Genomic DNA, 20,306 nt, shown 5'->3' on the forward strand with positions numbered 1-20,306 from the left:
GCAGGCCAGGGCATGTATGATAGATACATGCTTTCTCCTGACCCATTTTAGAGCTGGTTGCAGGCTTCCTGCCCCTATACCCCTAAACACTTTGGAGTGTGTTTCTTTTGAACAGGAATTTTTTTTGTTTGCTAGTATGCTTAAATTTTTATCAAATTTAGGAAACAGTGCTGATAGTGCCCTTATCATTTATATAGCCCGCATTCAGATCCTCTCGGTCGCCCCTGTGGTGCTCTTTATGGCTGTGTTCACCCCCGCCGTCCAGTCTGTGGGCACGCTTGGGGTTTACGTGTTGTCGAGTTGCCTGTCGCTCACACCACTGACGTTTTCGAAGAATACAGGCCAGTCGCTTTGTAGACTGTTTCTCAGCCTGCATCTGTCTGGTATTCCCCATCGGATCCCGGCCGTTTTCCCTAGAATACCGCCGAAGCGATCTTGTGTGCTTCTCGGGGCCTCACATCAGAGGCACGTGGCGTCGGCCGTCCCACACTGAGCACTCTGTGTTGAAACCGTTCCTGTAGTTACGTGAACGACGGCGACGTGCGCGCACCTGGACTCTGAGAATCTGAGAACAGGGATCGCTCCCGAACGCAGACAGCGTCCTCTTCAGCTTTCTGTCCAGCCAGGTGCTCCTGAGTCACCTCCCACGTCTCTCCTTCCTTTGCAACACCACTGTCTGGGGCTCGCGACCTCCCTGCCGTGACCCTGATACCTCCGCTTTCTCCTAGTAGTTATATCCCCCGGCCGGACTCTTGGGACCCGCGATCATTTGTTCTATACAATGAGTGTGTCTTCAGTGTTTTCTTAGTTTCAAGTTAGGTGTCCTTGGCTCTGGCAAGGCCAGGCTTCAGAGCAGTGTTAGAGCTGAATATGGGGAGGAACTAGGTGCCAGGGGGTCCGTTGGAATCGGATTCAAGTTCATTTTACCCTCAATCACAGTCTTCCAAGCTAACCGTGTTTTTATTATAGTTCAAGTTTGAGTGGTTACTGTGTCATTTACCATGCTAAGTTTTCTGCATGCTTTTGCTTTATATACTATATATTCCTTAAAACAAATCTAGGAAATAGATGTCACTTTCTTCATTTTATATATGAGAAAACAAAGATTTAGAAAGGTTAATTAACATAATAAAATTACCAGGACTCACACTCATGTTTCTCCAACTCCAAAGCCCTTGCTCTTTTTTAATATAAGCAAAGAGTAGTACAGAAGAAACTTGCAATAGTAGAACTATTACCGTCGAAAGTAGCCTTCACAGATGAAAATTCAACCGTGGTGTCGCTGCTAGATTGGAGGTAATCGCTAGCAGTTGATACCCAGGGTTTTTGAGGTCTCTTCAGGTGGAAGAACTTAGATTTTTCCAGTGTGGATGTCCCCAGCCATAAGACCCACTTGCCTGGGACAGGCTCGGTTAGTTCCTGTTTCCTAACAGTTATTAATGGCACCTCCACTTATTTTCAGAAGTATCATGGTTTAGACAGTAATACGGTCCCTTACCCGTAATCCGTCCTGAGTACTCGTCCAAATAACATGGGGACCGGTGTTTCATTGTACGTCACACTGACAGCAAGGCCAGGCTTTGGAGCAGTGTTAGAGTTGAATATGGGGAGGAACTAGGTGCCAGGGGGTCGATTGGAATCAGATTCAAGTTCATTTTACCCTCAATCACAGTCTTCCAAGCTAACCATATTTGGGAGCTTGATTTATTTTTATTCACGACTCTCTCTGCCCCTCAGCCCAATTTATACATTTCAGTTTAGCTTTGGTTTTATGGCGTGTTGCCCTAACTGACCTATAGGCGTAGTTTGCTTACTTTAGTCAGCAGTTACCAAGATTTTACCACACTTGCTCTACCATCCTTCCTGCTGAAACATTCAAAGCAAATGATATGTTACCCCACTGTACTTAAGTAGGAGTCACCTCTGAAAAGTAAGTTCCCAAGTTTTTATAACCCTGTCCAGAAACCCGAGGAGCCTTCTGCGCTGGGCACCGCCATCCCTGACGGGTGGTTTCCCCGCCCCAGGTTCTGTGAAGGAGCGGCCCCTGCAACTGCGTGCTAGGCTGCTGTTTCTCAGGCGCGCGGGACACCGCCGTAGGGCAGTCCCGGCCTGCGGCGCCTGGGGGTCCGGTAACGTGTGTCCCCTTTTCTCCTGGCAGTGCACGACCTGATTTTCTGGCGAGACGTGAAGAAGACCGGGTTTGTCTTCGGCACCACGCTGGTCGTGCTGCTCTCCCTGGCAGCTTTCAGTGTCATCAGTGTGGTTTCTTACCTCATCCTGGCCCTGCTCGTGGTCACCATCAGCTTCAGGGTCTACAAGTCTGTCATCCAGGCTGTACAGAAGTCAGAAGAAGGCCATCCATTCAAGTGAGTTGAAGGATCACAAGTGACACTCCACAGTTTAGTGGAGGAGTTTGCTGAGACTGGGAAGGTGTAAAAATCAGACCTGACGAGAAATTAAGAATTATAGGGCCTAACAGGACTGAATGCTGGCATGAAACATCAACTGTATATACCATGGGACTGCCTTAAGAAGGGACCTTTTAGGAGCCAAGAACTTTGGACAAGCCAGAGTCTCACCCTGTAAGGCCCAAGAGGACTGGGTAAATTCCTGGGCAAGTTAGGGGACACGGCACCTAGGGCGGCCCTTGGTTAGATGGGGCCGAGCGCGGGTGTGGCCTCCACGTCGTGCGGTCTCAAAACGACTGCGAGGTCCTGGTGTCGAGGCTGTGCTCTTGGTGATAATCAGAACTCACTGTGTCTGCCTCCGTTTTATTGCTGATTTCCTTCTGACCTCTTCTTAATTTTTCTTAATACCAGGGGCACGTCTTGATGAATGTAGGTCATGCATTTCTGGGATCCAGTTGCTAGCTTTTCGGACAGTGCTAAAACTTAAAATAACTATGTTCCTCACACTTTTCCTGTTGAAAATTTTAGGCCATAAGAACTTTTTTTAACATTAGCAAGTGACTGTTTTTGTTTTTTAATATTTTAAGATTTTATTTATTAATTTTTAGAGAGGGGAAAGGAGGGAGAGAAGCATCAGTGTGTGAGAGAAACATCAGTCAGTTGCCTCCCACACACTCCCAACTGAGGGTCCAGCCCACAACCCAGGCAGGCGCCCTTACCAGGATTCGAACTGGCAGCCTTGCAGTCCTCGAGCTGTGCTCAATCCACTGAGGCACAGCAGCCAGGGTGAAGTGACAATTTTTTAAAAACCTTTTCCTCACAGAGAAACCCTGCTGTGGCCTCTGAGGACTGGCAGAATAGGCGTCTGGCCATGGCTCTGGTCCTCGTATTTTGTCTTGGTGAACATGGAAGGAATCATTTAAACTGTATGTGGCATTTGGAAAGTTACTGCAAATTAGCTTTAACAAATCCATAGTTGTTAAATAAATGAGTGAATAGGTTTTACTATTTTGCCACAGGTTCAGGTGTCTTAGGGTTTTTTCCCTCTTGCGTGACCCTGTTGTGAATTTGTAAAATGTGTTTTGCAAAGCTCTTTTCATTACAACTACTTTTCATAACTTTTGTTTGGTAGTAAATATTTTCTTGATCAATAGGGGCAAACATGCCTGTTGACTCTGTTTTTCCCACAAGACTGTGGGCTCTCTACGGCAAGGCAAGCTTCCCTTTGCTGAGAGCCCCCGCACCGCACCGCACCGCACCCCCCGGTGCTCCCGCGGCGCTCGCTCAGCTCCGAGCGAAGGAACAGGTTACGCGCAAGTGGCTCCATCTCGGTTCCGTGGCGCCTCTGGGAACAGAACCCGGGTCCGTCTTCTTCTGTGGGGCTTGGTTTGCCTAAACTCAGTAGCTCCCCTCCTTTTTGTCTTTGTTTTTGTTTTTTAAACAAATACTTTATATCTCCTTTTACCATTTTACAAAGAAATTTATAAATAATATATCTATAAACAAAATTTTTTAAAATAGGTCATAATTGTAATGTAAAGGAATGATAAAATAGCCATGTATAATAAAATAATCTTTATTCCAGTAAATATATAATTGCTTGGAAATGACTACACCAAAAGTAATAACAATAATAATGATGATGAAAATAAAAATATCAGATACTTATACCTACATGTCTAATTTCCAGTGCAGATGTGATTTTTCAAAATGGTGGGAAAAAATCTTAGTAAAGTTTAACATAAACAAAATACAGTTTTGGAAAATTCAGGATCTGTTAAAGGGGGAGGGCATCTTGTGAGTGTCCCACGCTTTGCAGACATCTGACGTCTTTGCCTCTGTCACTAAATGACACTGGTGCCTCCACCCCACCCATGACGACAAGAAGTGTCCCTGTCCCTAAATGCAACCGTGGGGGCCTTTCACACTCGGAAGAACTGCCGTGCTGGCAAAAGCTGTCTTGTCCTTCCGTGTCCCACGTGCGGCTGTTGCTGCTTCTCCCGGCAGGGCCTACCTGGATGTGGACATCACGCTGTCCTCCGAGGCGTTCCACAGCTACCTGAACGCCGCCCTGGCGCACATCAACAAGGCCCTGAAGCTCGTCGTCCGCCTCTTCCTGGTGGAGGACCTGGTCGACTCCTTGAAGGTCAGTGCCACTGCGGTTCTCGGCGGTGGGCTGAGGAAAACGGGGGCACGGTTGTAATTCAGGGGGAAGACAGTAAACAGGGTTTTATCCGACAAAAAAGATGTGTGTGCTCATCTCCATCAACCTGTAAAAACGGGGATGGGAGTCGTCGGAGAAGGTGTCTCGTGCCTGGAGAGCTGACGTCGGAAGGGGGACAGCGGAATTGACAGAAACGCAGTTACAGTCTGTCTTTGGGGCCAGGGGGGCTGCAGGCTCCTCTCGGGTACCCTCAAATGTACCACGAAAATGGGGTGACCTTATTTTGCAATTACGGCATACATCACTAAATTCATGTAGACTTAATTAGCTGGAGGAAAATGGCGTCCATTAACCTGAATTTTGTGTTAAAATTGTTCCTGCTTAACCCTGTGATGTTGGCCTTCACAGCTGGCTGTCTTCATGTGGCTGATGACCTATGTCGGCGCCGTTTTCAATGGAATCACCCTTCTGATCCTTGGTAAGGCGGCAGGGGAAGCGCCTGCATGCTCTGTGAAGTGATGGGTAAGAACGGAGCCAACCGATGCCCAGCATGGCCCCCCTCCTTCCGCGCGGCCCAGCCTTGAACGTGCTTAGAAACCTTGAACTAGATAGTGAAGGAACCTGTGTTTGTGGCTATGGGTTCATTAAATGGCCGTAATTTTAAAGAAATATGAAAACAGCTAGACGTAAAGGAGAGTCATCCAGATTTGATTTAAATATAGGGGTCTCACTTGTAGGAATCACCTTCATTATTTGGAAATTCTCTGTGGTAGCCTTTGTACCTGCCTCTGACTGTCCTCCATTGAGGGAGCTAGCCAGAATTTTTCGTAGTGAAGATCTGTGTTCTCCTGTATGTCATGGAGAAAAGTGTGTTCCTTGAGTCCTGACACCTTGCGACGGTCCCACATTTACACTCGCCGTGTCCCACGCTTCTGTCTTCCAGCCGAGCTGCTCGTCTTCAGCGTTCCCATCGTCTACGAGAAGTACAAGGTGAGCACCGGCTGTTGCGCCTCGGACGTGCCCCTTGACGTGTGACTGGTGTTTCAGTCCGTTTTTGGGCATGGGGAGTTCGGAGCAGTCTCTCCAGACTCCCCCGCAGTCTGAGTTTTCCCAGTCAGGTGCCTGCGAGACTGGGGGCGGGTTTCCTCTGAGCAGGACCGGGGCCGGGGGGGGGGGGGGGGGGGGGGGGACAGGAGGGTTGGGAGGCTGCCTGTTGCACTCCGTTGCGTGCCTTCTGTGCTCTCATCACGTGACTGCACTATTTGTTTAAAAAAAAAATAACTTGAAAAGGTTTAAGTAAAAGCTCACGTCTAAACAGAAGCTACGAAGGGACTGTTAAGGCTGCTCGGGTAGTCTGTCAGCACGGACAGGTGTCTGCACTGTGGAATGGCGTACGCGGGCTGTGTACTAGGTTCTGTGGGTTACTCTCTGCGTGGGTTAAGTCATCCATCCACAGACTTTGCAGTTTTTTGGTGTTAGATTAGTCTTGCCCAGGAGCCAAAACACATTTATGATCACAGCAAGCAGATCGGGACACACATTACCTAGTACTGGGGAAATGCCGCTGTAAGTCCAGGGCCTGCAAAGGAAACACCCAGCAGGTAAGTAAGACTTCACTCGGCAAAAGACATCCGTGGTTTCACTGCAGCTGAGTATGGGGTGTTCGGTGGCTTAATTTGAAGTCTGAAATCCTGGAGTTTAAAAATTACTTTTAAAAAAGCTGGGCATTATTTTCATTTCCCAGAATATTCAGTAGTGTTTTTAAAAAAATAGTTACTCCAGACAAAAGAACATCACCTCCAGGGAAGCTGTCGGCCTGTGTGGGGCCGCAGCTGAGTCGCTCTCCTCCCTTGCAGACCCAGATCGACCACTATGTGGGCATCGCCCGCGACCAGACCAAGTCGATCGTGGAGAAGTAAGTGTGCTCGGGTTCCCCGGCACTGCCGTGCTGTGCCTGCCCCCTCGGGGGTGGGGGCCCTTGGCTAACAGTTCAATTTTACAAGAAATTGTTTCATCTGCGTCTTTAAAAACACGTTCTTTGTATCTTAGGTTAAAAAGGGCCAATGGGAAAAATTGCTAGTAGATACGTAGAGAGTTGCTTGAAGTAAAATGCTTCTGTTGTGAGTTACAAAAGAACAGAGCGGAGCAGTGGGGTCAGGACCACCCTGCCCTGTGAACTGGCTCTGAGTGGTGGCGGCCGCCTCCCTCTCCTTCCCTTTAATCTGGGTCCACCGCGAGCCAGACGCCCCGTCTCTCCTCTCTCTAGAAGCAGGCGTTGCAGTAAGTAAGTGCCTTCAGGGCCAACGCTGCTCCTCTCCTGAGATGATCGGTTCCGTTTTCCTTTCTAAAACCAATTCAATTTAAATCAAATAATGAAACATTAGTAGACTTTTTAAATTTTGCATTATTTATAGCAAACACTATGAGCCCAACACTTCAAAACTGTGAGCAGTTTTCTATTTTTTCAGATATTCTTTTTTTTTTCTTTTAAGATTTTATTTATTTATTTTTAGGGAGGGAAGGGAGGGAACTAGAGAGAGAGAGAAACATCAATGTGTGGTTGCTGGGGGTCATGGCCCACAACCCAGGAATGTACCCTGGCTGGGAATCGAACCTGGGACACTTTGGTTCCCAGCCTGCGCTCAATCCACTGAGCTACGCCAGCCAGGGCTTCAGATATTCTTTACAAAGAAACAAAACATCAGAGTGAAATCCACCATTTGCGTCCGTCCCTTTCATACCCCAGATTTTAGCGCCCTTTCCGGCTTTGATAACAGGAGGCTGGTTGTGCCCACACAGCTCTGGCGTGATCCAGGGCCTTTCTTTACCTGTTCTTGCAGGTGCACATTGGAGCTGAAAGCAGGCAAGAGCAGTTGGCACAAAATGTGTACCTAGGTGCTGTTCACTCCTGATTTTGGAAGGTGGTTGGTCAAAGCCTAGCTTTAAACCTGCCGTCTTGACTAGCATCCCTCAGCCCCCTGCCGTGGGGTGTCACACTTGCAGGACTAGCTTCCACATTAGCTAAGGGGTGTGAATGACCTTGGTAATGATGACCCTTCATAAACAAAATAAAGGGCAGGGAACTGGGAACTATTGGCAGCTCCTGTAGTTTTTCAGATATGCCTCCTTGACCTTGACTCCTGGGACCCTTGACTTCTGATTCTTTTTTGGTGCCAGCGGGTGACCTGGCGTTTACAGAGCACTGGGCTCTTCTGCTGCCAGTGTGGAGAGCCCAGTCAGCAGATGTTACGCCCAGGGACCCTACTCTTCTCTGGAACCCCCCAGTGAAGGACCCATGAGGTTCTGGCAGCAAAAGGGGGCAGGCAGCAGGCTCAGTGGTAGGGAGGGGGAGTGGATCTCGGCGCAGCCCACGCCAGACCTGCGTCGTCCAGAGTGAGCGCCCCCCCCCCCCCCCCATGGGAGCCTGCCGCTCCCACCCCTTCCCCTGCGTGCCCGGGCGTGCCCTCCGGCATCACTGCTGGAGTAACCACCTAGAACTAATCGCTGCTTTCACCTTTTCTCTTCCTCCTTGATAGGATCCAAGCGAAACTACCTGGAATTGCAAAGAAGAAGGCAGAATAAGTACATGGAAACCAGAAATGCCACTGTTACTAAAACACCATTTAATAGTTATAACGTCGTTACTTGTACTTTGAAGGGAAGTGCTCGGTGTCAGCTTGAGCCTGCATTCCAAGCTCTCCCCTCCCCCCCCCCAATTTAGTGTTTCCTCCTCCTCTCCCTTTCCCCGCAGTATCAAGCACAAGAATTATTGGACTAAAAAGTGAACTGATATCTTAGAACCCAAAAGAGTAAAGACAGAACCAGTTGAATGGATAAATCAATACCTTAATGGTGGTGGTGGTGGAGCTTTTCCGTGTCGCTTGAAAGGGGAAAGATTGGTGGGTAGAAGAAAAAAAAAGACAAAACACATCTTTTGGGTTCTTCTATTTAATTTTCAAAGCTATGTAATTTTCTTACATAGCTTCCCATCATAATTCCGCCCTGTTTTTAAGTTAAGAAATAATGGTTAACCTCAGAAGAAATTATCTGGGGACAGAGCGGGGTCCTTCCCACAGGTCTGCGTCTTTTGCAGCCTCGCCCCCTTCTTCCTGCCCCACAACGGGAGCGGCTACCCCTCGTGACCCCCCTTCACTTACCGATGTGACTTCCAACTCTGTGAATAACGTACAGGTGGCAGTGACATCCTGGTTCCCAGAATGCCCCCTGGTAGCCAGGCGTGGGCACAGACAGTGGGCCTGGGGGGGAGTCGGCGGGGGGGGTGCCCCTCCCGCTCGCAGCCGGGGCGGAAAGGCTCCACCACTGGACCTGGCGTCGGGTCGCTCCGGGCGGCAGTTCTGAGCTTCAGTTTGAGAACACATTCCTGAACGTGCTTTCCTCCCTCGCCCCCGTCCGCCTCACCTCAACTTTAATAAATATGGTCGTACTTTTCTTATTATGAAATAAATGTCTGTAACTGCTGTACACTGCTGTAAACTTGTCAGAGAAAAACCTGCATGTGGGCTCCTCGGTCGTCGAGTCACCGTGATCCCGTCTCGGTCCGTGTGTGGTGAGGGGGGCGCTCTCAGGAGGTGAGCTACGGAAACACGGGCGTTCTCTCTTTTACCTTTCCCCTGCAGCTTCCTCCTTCGCAGCCTATGTCTTGTTTTAATCCTCACCCAAGGATGTTTTCTGATTTTAGAAAGAGGAGGGGGAGAGAGAGAGAAACATCAATGTGAGAGACATCCATCAGTTGCCTCCCATACTCGCCCCAGCCGGGGATTGAACCCGCAACCTTCTGGTGTACAGGAGGGTGCTCCAGCTGACTGAGCCACCCAGCCAGGGCCGCGGGCTACTTCTTTAACCTCCCTTCCTCCTCTAACCCTGAGGACCCCCGCTGAGCTGGCTTGCGAGGACATGATGTGTGTCTGTAGTTGAGACCACAGAGTGGTGTAGGGAAGTACATTTTGTGACTCACGTGGAGTTCTAACTTGGAGGCCAGCTTCTGGGCTGTGGGTTAGTTTTGAAGGTTCCTTTGCTTTCCAGGCACAGGGAATGTCGGAGAGCGCCTTTGCCGTGGCCCCGGGCGCTCCCTTGGAGGTTTTCCAGGAAGCACTAGGTGAGGGCGGCCAGGCAGGGTCAGGCGCTGCTGGGGGGCTCGGCGCACAGTTAGGACAACCGAACAGCTCACGTTGCCGCCAGACGGAGGGGATCGGGAATCCAAGGTTCCCGTGTGAGATCGAGACGTGTCTTCCTCCCCTCAGAGTGTGAACACTCGGTGAACTTGAAAGCCATCTGTGAGTTCCTCCTTCGGGCAGTAGCTCGTCCTGAGAACCCGGAGGGGATGTGCGCTGGGGACTTGCAAGTAAGGCCTGCACCCTCAACAGTCCCAGAGCACGCGACTCCGTAGGTGGCGGCAGGAGGAGTCTTTCTGCTTTGGGGGAATTACTTAGGAATTTAGATGGGTAAAGGTACCCTTGCCTTACTCCATTCTCATTTTCTCAGCCCGCTTTCCTTTTGAACTTGCTGACTGGTGGTGTGTCATAGGACAGAAATCACCTCCGCCCTCCCCGCCCTCCCCCTCCTGGAAGGCAGCGCGCAGGGATCACCATCGGGGCCTCCCCTCCGCCCGACCGTGCTCTGCCCTGGAAGCCTCCGCACCCAGCTCTCCGGTTTTGTTATGCCGTGTTTAGGTGATTGGACAGAACTTTGTGCCACACAGGAATTTTTTTTTTTTTTTTAAGAAAAACTTATAGATGAAAAATCACTAATGAAGCTGTGTGCGTGTATGTGCGTGCAACATAAAAATACAGTAGCACCTAAGGAGCTTGAATCTTGGTTCCTGTAAAACTGCAAATTGATGTGGTATTAATAAAAAATAAAAAAAGACAGCGGTGTCGTTCTGCTAACTTTATTCTCTATACACAGTTTGGGTAAAGGAAGAGCCAGACAAGGCTTCCACGGGCCCCCCATCCCCGCTCCACTTCTGAGGCGTTAAAAAGCAACTAACAGCTGATAACCGGCATTGATGCCCACGATTGCAGAATTTCCATAGTAGAGCAAAGATGTGCATTTGGTTTCTGAAAGAAAGTAAGAGCCCCTCCAAGAGGTGAGCTCAGGAGAAACGAGGAGTGGAAGGCGGCGGCAGGGCTTGCTCTCCCAGTTCAGCCTCACCCCAACCTGGGAGGGCTCCCCACCTGCAACATAGGAAGCAGCCTCTGACCACACATGGCTACAAAGCACTTAAAACTCTGCGAGTCAGTCGCCATGGAGAATGGAAACTAAACACGTCGGTCTTTGCTGAAACAACTGGTCACCTGGGACTTGCCCTTCTCCAACACTAAGGCTGCCGTGACCTTACACTGGAATTCAGAAATTTATTCAAACATACCTCTTAGGAAACTTAGGCTGAAATTAAAAAAATAGCTGATGCAAACTTCACGAATACGCACACAAATGTCCAAATAATGTCACTAACATGGTATATAAATATGTATTCAGAGTAACATTTACATATTGGCCATAATAGCAAGCATACCATTAACAAAAAAATTCATGAAGAGACTTCACCTGTTCATGTCCGACTCTGGGGACAAGGAGGGTCACCTAGAGAGGAGGACCCCCTGGCCCCTCAGCAGTGAGGCCATCGCTCCAGGGGCACGTCTGGGTCACCGGGGCTCAGCACTGCAGCGAGGCTGGTCACGGTCAAAGGGCTTCCCAGAGATGGCTGGGCCCCGCCCCAGATTCTGCGTCAGTCAGGCGGGGCCCAGTAATTCCCATTTCAATGAGTTTTCTGAAACAACCCTGCTGGCCTGGTGGCCACTCAGAACCACTGGAGTGTCAGGAAAGCCATCCCCTCCCGTGGTCCTAAGGCCTGCCCCTGCCTATTCAGAGGAAAGAAATGCTGCTCCTAACCAGCTCCCTGTCCTGGTTTACCTGACCTTCAGCAGTGGACGTGGGTGACTACGGCAGGTTGCCCCAGTATGCCTACTGTTTTTGAACAGAGTAGCAGAAGTGTTAGAATACTCATTCTGGATCTGAAAACAACGTGTAAAGGAAAATAAAAGAATAGCAGTGCCCAGCCTGGTGCCATCCATAATCCTTGGTCTCAAGCTTGTAATACTGTTTCAAAAGCCCTGGAGGTTCACACTGGTGATTCCCTTTCCCGTCGACCGAGGGCCTGTGCAGTTTCCCCACACTCCCTGGAGGAGGCAATGAGGGACACAATTCCTGAGCCCTCGCCCTACAGGGAGGACTGTGGAGGCCCTGGGCAGAGCGGCAAACCCTAGGTTCGCTGCAGAAGGCCGCTGCCCACAGCCCCAGCTGAAGCCTATGGCGGCAGCAAGACCTGCCAGGAAGAGGACTCGGTCAGGGAAGCGTGCGGTTTTCTGCCATCCCCAGATCACAACGGACTGCGCTGTGGTAGCCTGCAGCACCCGGCAGCGCGCGCCACCCTAGGGCAGGCCTGGCGGGAACTCTCGATAGTTGACCAGACATTGGGAGGCAGTGTCATGTAGTGCAAAGAAACTGAACTGGAAGTTGGTTTTTATTCTAGTTTCTGTACTGCTCCCAGCTGGCTGCGTGATCATTTCCGTTTCTGGGCTTTGTTTTACCAATCCGTGAAGGGTGTGGGGGCAGATGCTACTTGGTCTCCAAGGTCTTTCCAACTCTGACAATCTTGAATTATATAAAAATGCTATAAAATCTGTGATATAAAATCCAATTCCCAAATCAGGAAGAGTCCAGGGGGCTGGGGCCTGAGGCACTTGAACCTTGGGCTCTGGTCTGTGGGGGGCTGGGATGAGGAAAGGCTTCCTCATTGCTATCTGCTTTCTCACCCACAGAGGCGGCCCCAGGCGCCAGGGCCCCTCCGCCTCCGGGCCCAGCTGTCCAGTCCCACCGGCTGACCTCCCCGTTCTCAGGCCTTGAGACCCAAAGAACTGGCCTGGCTCTATGAAGAGCAGACACCGGGGTCTGGAGAGTCACGGCCTGGGATGTTTGGGACCCTCTCATCCCCTCGCTCCTTGCTCCTTGAAGTACTTCCTCCACCACCTCACAGCTTATCTCTGATACACGCATAATAAATAAGACATTTGCACATAAGGGTGACTGGGACAGCTCTCTCCCCGCCCCTCCCCTTTCATATAAAAGCATTAAATACAGTTTCAAAATAAAATACAAAGAGCAAAAAGGGCCTGATCTCGGGGCCACCTGTTCTCCACAGGAGAATGAATGTACACATCCCTCTCGGACCTGCCTGGGAGATCGCGGGGTCCCTTCCCGGCCCCACAGGGCCTGGCACTGCCGCGGGGAAGAGAAAGGAAGGCCGAGGCTCGGCCCCAGGCCCTGGGAACTGAGAACGGGTGGCGCGCCCACCGCGTACAAAGGGGGACAGGGAAGGAACGGGAATATACTGCCAACTGCCGGGACCTCCAGTGTCCCGGGTTCGGACCCATGGAGGCGCTTCAGTGAAGCAGCAGCGTCTGAGCGGAGGGGTGAACGGAGGCCTCCGTAGCAGGAGAGGAGCAAAGGACAAAGTACTAATCCCTTTACAAGATCTCGGTAAGGCGGGCGCAGGGAGGCGGCTGCGGCCGCGGCCGCCAGCGTGCCATCCCCGCGGAGCTTGCCCAGGGAGCAGGGCGCAGCCAGCGACCCCGGCCCAGCTCCGCCCCGCCCCGCGGTCCCACGGGCCTTCCAGCCCGGACAGGCTCCCGGCCCCGCCTCCCGTGCAGGCCTGCGTCTGCAGTACAGGCTTGGGGCGGCTGAGAACACCAAGGGCCAAGGCAGCCGGCCCGACCCGGGCACCTTGCCTGCCGGCGTGCAACACCGCCAAGCTGGGACCCGGGCCAGGGAAGGGGCCTTCCCGCCGGCCCCCCTTGGGGTCCTAATACTGACTGTAGGCGCCCCCATCCTGGTCCCGCACAAGACCGCCTGACCGAGGCTGCAAGCGCTCGGTGCAGACGCCTGGAGACCGCTGCGGCTCCTCGGGAAACGTGGGGCCCTGCGCGTGGAGGGCCAGGGCCGGAAGTCCGGCCAACTCGGGAGTTCCACGGCACCCCGCCGATCCTCTATCTCCGCCCGGCCCGGCCAGCGGGGGGCGGCGGCGGCGCTCTCCCAAGCCAAGGGCCGCCCCCGCCCGGCCCGCGCGAGTCGGCTACGCCGGTTACGCCCGACACACAGCGCCCGCCTTGAGGTCCGTGCCGCCGTCGCGCGGCGCCGGGGCCGGCGGCCCGAAGCCCTCGTGGCCGTAGCACCGCAGCGCCGCCTCCTCATAGGCCTCCAGGATGGTCTGGCGCTCCTCGGGCGTGAAGTCCATGGAAAAGGGGTGCACCTGCAGGATATGGCGCTTGATGGTGCTGACCTTGAGTGTGGCCAGCGCGCCGCCGCACACCATGCACACCAGGCCGCGCCGGCTGCCGTCGTAGTCCATCAGGTACTCGCCCCGCCAGCGCGGCTGGTAGTTTCGCCGCTGCTCTCGGCTGCGGGGCGGGGGCGGCGGGGGAGGCGGCGGCGGAGGAGGAGGCAGGGGCGGGAAGGCAAGTCCCCCGGGCTCTTGGCCATCCTCGTCGTCTTCCTCTTCCTCGGTAGGCCGCTCCGATGTCTCCCCAGGGGAAAGCGGGGCATCGCCTAGGAAGGGACAAAGGGCCGCACTGGAGCAGGTGGGCAGGAAGCACCCCCGGGTCCTGCGTCTCAACTCCACAACCCCCCACCTCTGCCCTCCGGCCCACCCTCCCCAGTCTCCTCTCCAGCCTTCCACATTCCCTGCCCGCTTCTCTACCCGAGCACTCCCCAGCCCGTTCTCCCTGCCTGGCTGGGCCCCTGCCCCTCTCCCTCTCCACCTGCTCTGGCTCTCCACCAGCTCACCCCACCACTCCTCCTCCTCTGGCTCCTCCTCCTCGTCCCCTCCCCCCTCCTCGGAGGCTGCGGCTGTGCTGGGGGCGGCAGGGTCCTTGGGGGACTCGGGGCAGGGCAGCCCCAGGGCCAGCAGGTGGGTGGCCTTCTCGCTCCACTCCTGGGCGATGAGGGCTTTGACAGGCCCGCTGAGGCGCGTGGAGCCCGGGTGGCGCTGGCGGATGTGCCGCTTGATGGTGCTCATCTTGAGCGAGGCCAGCGAGCCCCCGCACACCATGCACACCAGGCCGCGCCGGCCGCCGTCCAGCTCCATGAGGTACTCCAGTCGCCAGCGTTCCTGGTAGTGGCGGCGGTGGTCTCGGCCTCGTGGCCACCGGCCTGGGACCCCCACCCCCTCGCCCTCCTCCTCCTCGCCTGCCGGCGCGGGCCTCTTAGGGACCCGGCCAGCCTCTTCCTTTACGTCTGGGGGGCTGAGATCCTGAGAGGAGGGGGCTCCAGCAGCGGGGGCCGAGTCCCGGCTTTTTCTGGTCAGGTCCTGGGGGACGAGGTCATCGTCTGTTGGGGAAGGGGTGAGGGAGAAGGGCTCAGCCTGCTGGCTGGGTTGCCCTTACCCACGCAGAGGGAGGTCCCTTGTTCCTCACCCCAGCCCCAAGCCTGAGGCCCAAGCCAATGTGTGTGTGTGTGTTCGGGGGAGGGGGGATAGTGAGTCCCTCCCGGTTTTAGCCAGACCCCACTTTTCAGCCCTTATGAGGAGGTCTTGGCCCTGGGATAGGCCTCGCACCTGGTGGGGACTGAGAGAGCTCAGACAGTGTCCCAGCCTGGCCACCCCAGGCCTGTAGCAGGGCGCTGCGCTGCGGGCCGCTGAGCCCCAGGGAGCTGGGGTGCACCTCCAGCACGTGGGCACGGATGTCGTCCAGGTGCAGGCTGGGCAGTGCCCGGCCACAGGCCATGCACACCAGCCGGTTCCCCCGCGGGTCATAGTCCATGAGACACTCGGCCCGGAACCAGTTCTGCAGGGACTCCTTCAGCCTCCGTTCCAAGCGCCGAGCCCCCAGCCCCCTGCTGCCCCCGGCCCTCCGGGAGGCCGAGAGGCGTTGACGCCGAGCCCGGGGTGCCACTGGGCCCCCACGTCGCTGGCGCCTGCCACCCCTGCCAGCTGGGGCTTTGCCTGAAAGGGTTGGAGGGAGGGAAGGAACTGAGATGCTGGCCCTCTGGGGGAGCCCCCCCCACCACAGCCAGGTCCTCCACAAGCCTCTCCCTCACTGTGAGCCCTAGCCATTGTCCTCTTCCTCTCCACTCAAGTCTTAAACCCTCCATCCCCTAACCCTCCTGTACACAAACCCCAAGGCCCGCCCCCTCCTCCCGCAGACCCTTCTCTGGTCGGCGCTGCCGGCTGCATCTCTCCAGCACCCTCTGTGCCCAGCCCTGCCCCTACAGCCACCCCTCAATCCTTCTAAAACAACAGAACGTCAGAGCTGTCTGGGATACTAGAGACTCCTTTGTCCCACTGTCCCTCCCCCACTATTGTACAACAAGGGCAATAAGCAGACCCCACCCAAAGGAAGTCAGCTAGTTGGCTGAGAAGGCAGGGTTGGCCCCACTTGGCTCCACCTGCCACCCAGGCCCCTGCCTCTCCAAGTGCTAATTACCTGGGCCCTTGGGTGGGCAAGCTTGGAGGTTAGCCCCCTCCTCCTCCTCTTCCTCTTCCTCCTCCTCTTCCTCCTCTGCCCCCTGGGCCCCGAGGCCCTCAGCCTCTCCACAGGACCCCAGCCCCAAGTGGGCATCCCAACTGTTGCTGATGACTTCCTTCTCCCGGGGACTCCAATGCAGGGAGTAAGGGTGCTTTTGGCGGATGTGCCGCTTGATGGTGCTGAGCTTGAGCGTGGCCAGGGAGCTGCCGCACACCATGCACACCATGCCGTGCCGGGCAGGGTTGAAGTCCATCAAGTACTCCAGCCGCCAGTGGTCATGGTAGTATCGCCGGTGGTCACGGCCCGGGATGCGGCTCTTTCCAGGCCTCGAGGCCCAGGCCTCACAGTGGTCTGAGTATTTCCTGCCTGCAGATGCTGGTCCCCTGGCCCTGGAAGAAGGAGGCGGGGCACTCCCCCAGGACCCCAAGGCACCCCCTTCCAGATGAAGATCTTGCCCTGAAGAGGGGGAAAGGGAGACAGTTTCTCAATCTCCAATTTCCAAGGAAAGAACCCAGGGCTTCGATTTTTGCAGCCCAAGGAACGGGGGAGGGAGGGGTCGTTCAGGGGCAGGAAAGGGATGGCAACAGCAATAAAAGGGACATGGGAGAGCAGGGAGTCCAAACATTGGCCCTTTACGGACAGCGAGGGCCCTTTAAGAGAGAATCAAGAACAAAAGGATGCAGGACCCTGTGAGGGACTAGCTCTGACTTTTAAAAAAATAAGGTGAAGACCCAGGAGGCAGCCAGCTCTGTAGGTACCCTTTTTGGACAAGAGCTGTAGGGGTAAAGCCAGGAGATCAGCACGCCGGGGCGGTTACAGCTGGAGCAGAGCGGGCAGTGGGGCGAGAACAAAGGGGGCGCCTGTCTGCATCCAGGGCCGCACAGAGGACCCACCCACCCGAGGCCCTGGCCAGGAGGGCCCCACCCAAGGAGCTTCTCCCTCTCTCCAGTACAGGCTCCTGCGAGTCCCATTTTATGGGCACTAGGCTTGGTCAGTTTCCCATATGATAGGCAGCCACGGAGGGATCCCCATGACAAAGCTGTCAACACCTCAAGGGAAAGGCGTTTTTTAGGACCCTGACTTCCCTGGGGGACAGCAGAAGGGCCACCAGAGTGGCTACTGAAAATTCCGCAGCAGGGAGTGGCCCCCACCCCTGGGAGACCATTAAGTCTTTCTGGGGATTTGATTTTTGCTCTGGCAGGGAGCCAGCCACTGCCCAGCAATCAGAGGGCAGCAACCAGAGTGGTCGGGGCAGAACCCACGAACCCAGCGGTGGCCCCTTTTGCCAGAGAGACAGATCCTGAAAGTCCCCGCCCTCCCTACGGTTTGGACCCAATTTTATTTCAGCTGAATCGCCAGGTGTGCTCATTATCCAAGCCGAGAATCTCGGTCTGGGAAACAAAGACAGGAACAGAGACGGCTCCTGTCACCATTGTGATTTTTGTTCAAATAGCTCCAAAGAACAAACACAGTCTTCAGAGTCAGAGATCTGGATTCGAGTCCTGCCTTCACTGGGAACTTGCTCTGTGACCTTTGACACATCTTGTCGCTCTCTGGGCCTAAGCTCTTTGTCTGCCAAGGCACTGGACAGCTAGCTGGTCTCTAAGCATCCTTCCAGCGCTGGATCTGTGCTAGTCTAAGGTGGACTGGCCCTTTAAGAGCCGAAAAAAAGGGGAGGAGCTGAAATTCTTTAAAAACAAAAGGGGATGGGGAGAGTTTCTGGGAGGGGAGCTCCAAGGTTAGGGCAGTCTTCCTAGCCCTGACAGAACCTTCAAGGGTCTTAAGGCGCTTACTCGGCAGCAGGAGAATGAAGAAACTGCCTCCTTTGAGAGAGAATGGGGAGGACTGGATGATCCCACTATAGCTGGCTAATTGTGGCAAATTTTTCTGAAAATACGGGAGGAGATAACACGCGGACAGGAGGGGTTGTCAGCCTTTGTGGGCGAGCCCAACCCTTTAAACTGCCTGCAGTGGGGAAGGTAGGGGCAGGCCCCTGTCGGTGCGAGCTACGCTCTCTCCACGGGAGAACGCGGTGGGGGGCGGGGGGTGGAGAAAAAGAGTTCCAGTCTCTAAGCAAGAGGATCGGGCCAGCCAGACTTAACACAGCGGAGTTACCAGCTCCGCTCATCTGAGGGTGGCGGGGAGCCCCCGAAAGGGATCCACAGTCTGGGCAGACTTTTAAGAGACAGCCCGATAAGGGAGACCACCTGGGTGTCTGAAAGAGAAAGGGGAGGGAGGGGGGCGCCGTCCAACAGCCTAGAGCGCGCGCCCAGCGGCGCCAAGCCAGGCCCTTTGGGGCCCCTCCGCTGGGCCTCCAAGGCGGGGCCCGCGGGGCCCTTTAAGGGGGAGGGGATCCGCCCGAGCCCTGCAGGCCGACCCCGGGATCTGGGCGGGGGGCTCCCCCGCTGGCCCTGCAGCCGCGATCCGTGCCCGCCAGGTGGCGCCCCCGGCCGCCCTGCCCGCGTCCCCCCCTTTGTTCGGTGGCGGAGAGGGGCCCGGAGCCCGGAGCCGCAGCCCTCCCCTCCCCCATGCCGGGGCCCCCACCCGCGCTGTCGGCCCCAGTCCTTACCACCGTCGTCCTCCTCAGGCTCCGCGCTGCCGCTGGATCCGGAGGGCGGCAGCCGTCGGCCCCGTGCCGAGGCCGCTGCTGGCCCGGGGCCGCCCCTGCCGCTCCGGCTCCGGTGGTCCCCGCTGGGCTCCATGCGCTGTGCTGTGGAGCGGGGCCCCGGGGCGGCGGGGCACGGGGCCGCGGAGCCGGTGACGGCCCGCGCGGGGCGCTCGGTTCGCGGGGTCCCGGGGCGCGGGGCGCATGCACCAGGCAGCCGGCCGCACGGACGGCTGGCTGCTCGCTCGGCGGCGCGGGCTGGACCGGGGTGGGGATTCCTGTCTGGGGGCCCCTGGGGCTCCTTTAAGGGCTCCTGGGTAAATTTAAAGGGGCCGCGCGCTATTTCCTTCTGCCAGCTCGCTGGGGGCTGAGGGGGTGGGGGAGAGGCGGGAGACGACGAGCCGGGTCGAGGCTCCGCAGCCGGTGCCCGCCCGGGACGTTAGAAGAATGAACCTTGCCACCCGCGCGGGCCCCACTGTCGCCTCCGGGGCTCCGGTCCCAGCTCCTGAAGAGTCACCGAGTTGGCGAGGGGCGCCGCGTCCGCTGCGACGCGCCTCTACCCAAGCTCGGCTCGCAGCCGCTACACCCGCCGGGCATCTCAGCGCATCCGCGCCGGCAGGGGGTCGCCCGGTGAGACCGCCTCCTCCGGCGCGAGCTCCGCGCGGGCCCCGGGGCGGACGCGACTGGCAGGGGCCCCAGAAGGCTGCGGCCGGGCAGAGAGGGTGGAGCCGCGGGGGCGGCCGCGCCCCCTCCCGCGGGAGCCGCCCGGGAGCGCCGGGAGTCCTGGCTTCTCCACTGGAGGGGCTGACGGGCGAAGCTGCTACGGAGCCGGCAGGGGCTGCGGCCGCGGAGACTCGGGCGGGGACAGGGGCGTGCCGGAGACCCGGGAATGGCCGGCTGCGCCGGGGCCCTACTCTGCGGGGTGGAGGGGGCCCTAGGATGGAAGCCCGGAGAAGAGGGCGTGCGCCGCCCTGACTCGGGCTCCTGCCCCCGCAGGCCTGGGAGGGCCAGATGAGACCCTCGACGCAGTCTTAGACCCCTCGCCTGGCCGGAGGAGGCGACGAACGCTGACCCTGGGCGGGGTGTCGGGCACCTGGGGACGGCACGCCACCAAGGTTGGGAAGTACTGGGGCGAACTCTGGCTGCGAGCCCCGGGATGCCTCGAGCCCCCAGCTCCCGGGAAACAGAGAGAAGGGGTTTGGAGAGGCAGCCGGGGGCGCGGCTACCTCGGGTCCTTCCTCGAGGACCGGCTGACGGAGCAGGTGCTTGGTTTGCCTGTGGTTAGTCGCCCACAACAAAGGCGATTCCTAGAGGTCCAAATGACAGGGTTCGGGAGCCCACGCAGGGTCTTATTATCCAGAGGTGGGTTATTCTCTTCGCTGGGGAGGTCCCAGCAATCCGTTAAGTTCACCCTTGACAGGCTGGTTTGCTCACTCAACACCTACTGTGTGTCAGCCTGCTTTTAGGCACTGGGAATACAGTAGTGAGCAAGATGGACCAGTCCGACACCGTTTAAGATTTAGCAGCATGCATGGCTTATAAAAAGGCAGCTATCCCAGCCTTCCGGGAGCCATGGGAAATACTAAATG

The 20,306-nt window shown here is 56.0% G+C and overlaps 2 protein-coding genes across 5 annotated transcripts in view; one reads left to right on the top strand and one right to left on the bottom strand.

The window, feature by feature from the left end:
- Positions 1–10,448, top strand: part of RTN3 (reticulon 3) — a 49,744-nt gene extending 39,296 nt beyond the window's left edge. For all 3 annotated transcript variants that reach the window (XM_028515702.2, XM_028515697.2, XM_028515701.2), the window contains 6 exons: positions 2,159–2,366; positions 4,416–4,554; positions 4,981–5,050; positions 5,516–5,562; positions 6,429–6,487; positions 8,109–10,448. In XM_028515702.2, coding sequence (XP_028371503.1) covers positions 2,159–2,366; positions 4,416–4,554; positions 4,981–5,050; positions 5,516–5,562; positions 6,429–6,487; positions 8,109–8,154 — 569 coding nt within the window. In that variant the 3' untranslated portion in view covers positions 8,155–10,448. The remainder of the gene's footprint in view (positions 1–2,158; positions 2,367–4,415; positions 4,555–4,980; positions 5,051–5,515; positions 5,563–6,428; positions 6,488–8,108) is intronic.
- On the bottom strand, positions 10,296–19,519 carry C6H11orf95 (chromosome 6 C11orf95 homolog). Of its 2 annotated transcripts, none has more exons than XM_036029625.1 (5): positions 18,685–19,519; positions 16,071–16,568; positions 15,203–15,589; positions 14,434–14,976; positions 10,296–14,196 (listed from the first exon to the last, which is right to left on the bottom strand). In XM_036029625.1, exons 1-5 carry the CDS (start codon positions 18,812–18,814, stop codon positions 13,733–13,735), a joined length of 2,022 nt encoding a protein of 673 aa, XP_035885518.1. In that variant the 5' UTR covers positions 18,815–19,519; the 3' UTR covers positions 10,296–13,732. The 2 variants fall into 2 exon arrangements, with proteins under 2 accessions (XP_035885518.1, XP_028372796.1); XM_028516995.2 differs by having other exon boundaries at positions 18,682–19,518.
- Between the last annotated feature and the right edge of the window lie 787 nt (positions 19,520–20,306).

This window comes from Phyllostomus discolor, chromosome 6, assembly GCF_004126475.2.
Source record: "Phyllostomus discolor isolate MPI-MPIP mPhyDis1 chromosome 6, mPhyDis1.pri.v3, whole genome shotgun sequence".
NCBI lineage: Eukaryota > Metazoa > Chordata > Mammalia > Chiroptera > Phyllostomidae > Phyllostomus > Phyllostomus discolor.

Excerpts from the sequence above, each read along its gene's own strand:
- C6H11orf95 (XM_028516995.2), bottom strand. The coding sequence starts at position 18,814 with ATGGAGCCCAGCGGGGACCACCGGAGCCGGAGCGGCAGGGGCGGCCCC. Across the intron at positions 15,590-16,070 it reads TTGCCCACCCAAGGGCCCAG|GCAAAGCCCCAGCTGGCAGG; the intron begins GTAATTAGCACT and ends CAACCCTTTCAG. Across the intron at positions 14,977-15,202 it reads GCTCTCTCAGTCCCCACCAG|ACGATGACCTCGTCCCCCAG; the intron begins GTGCGAGGCCTA and ends CTTCCCCAACAG.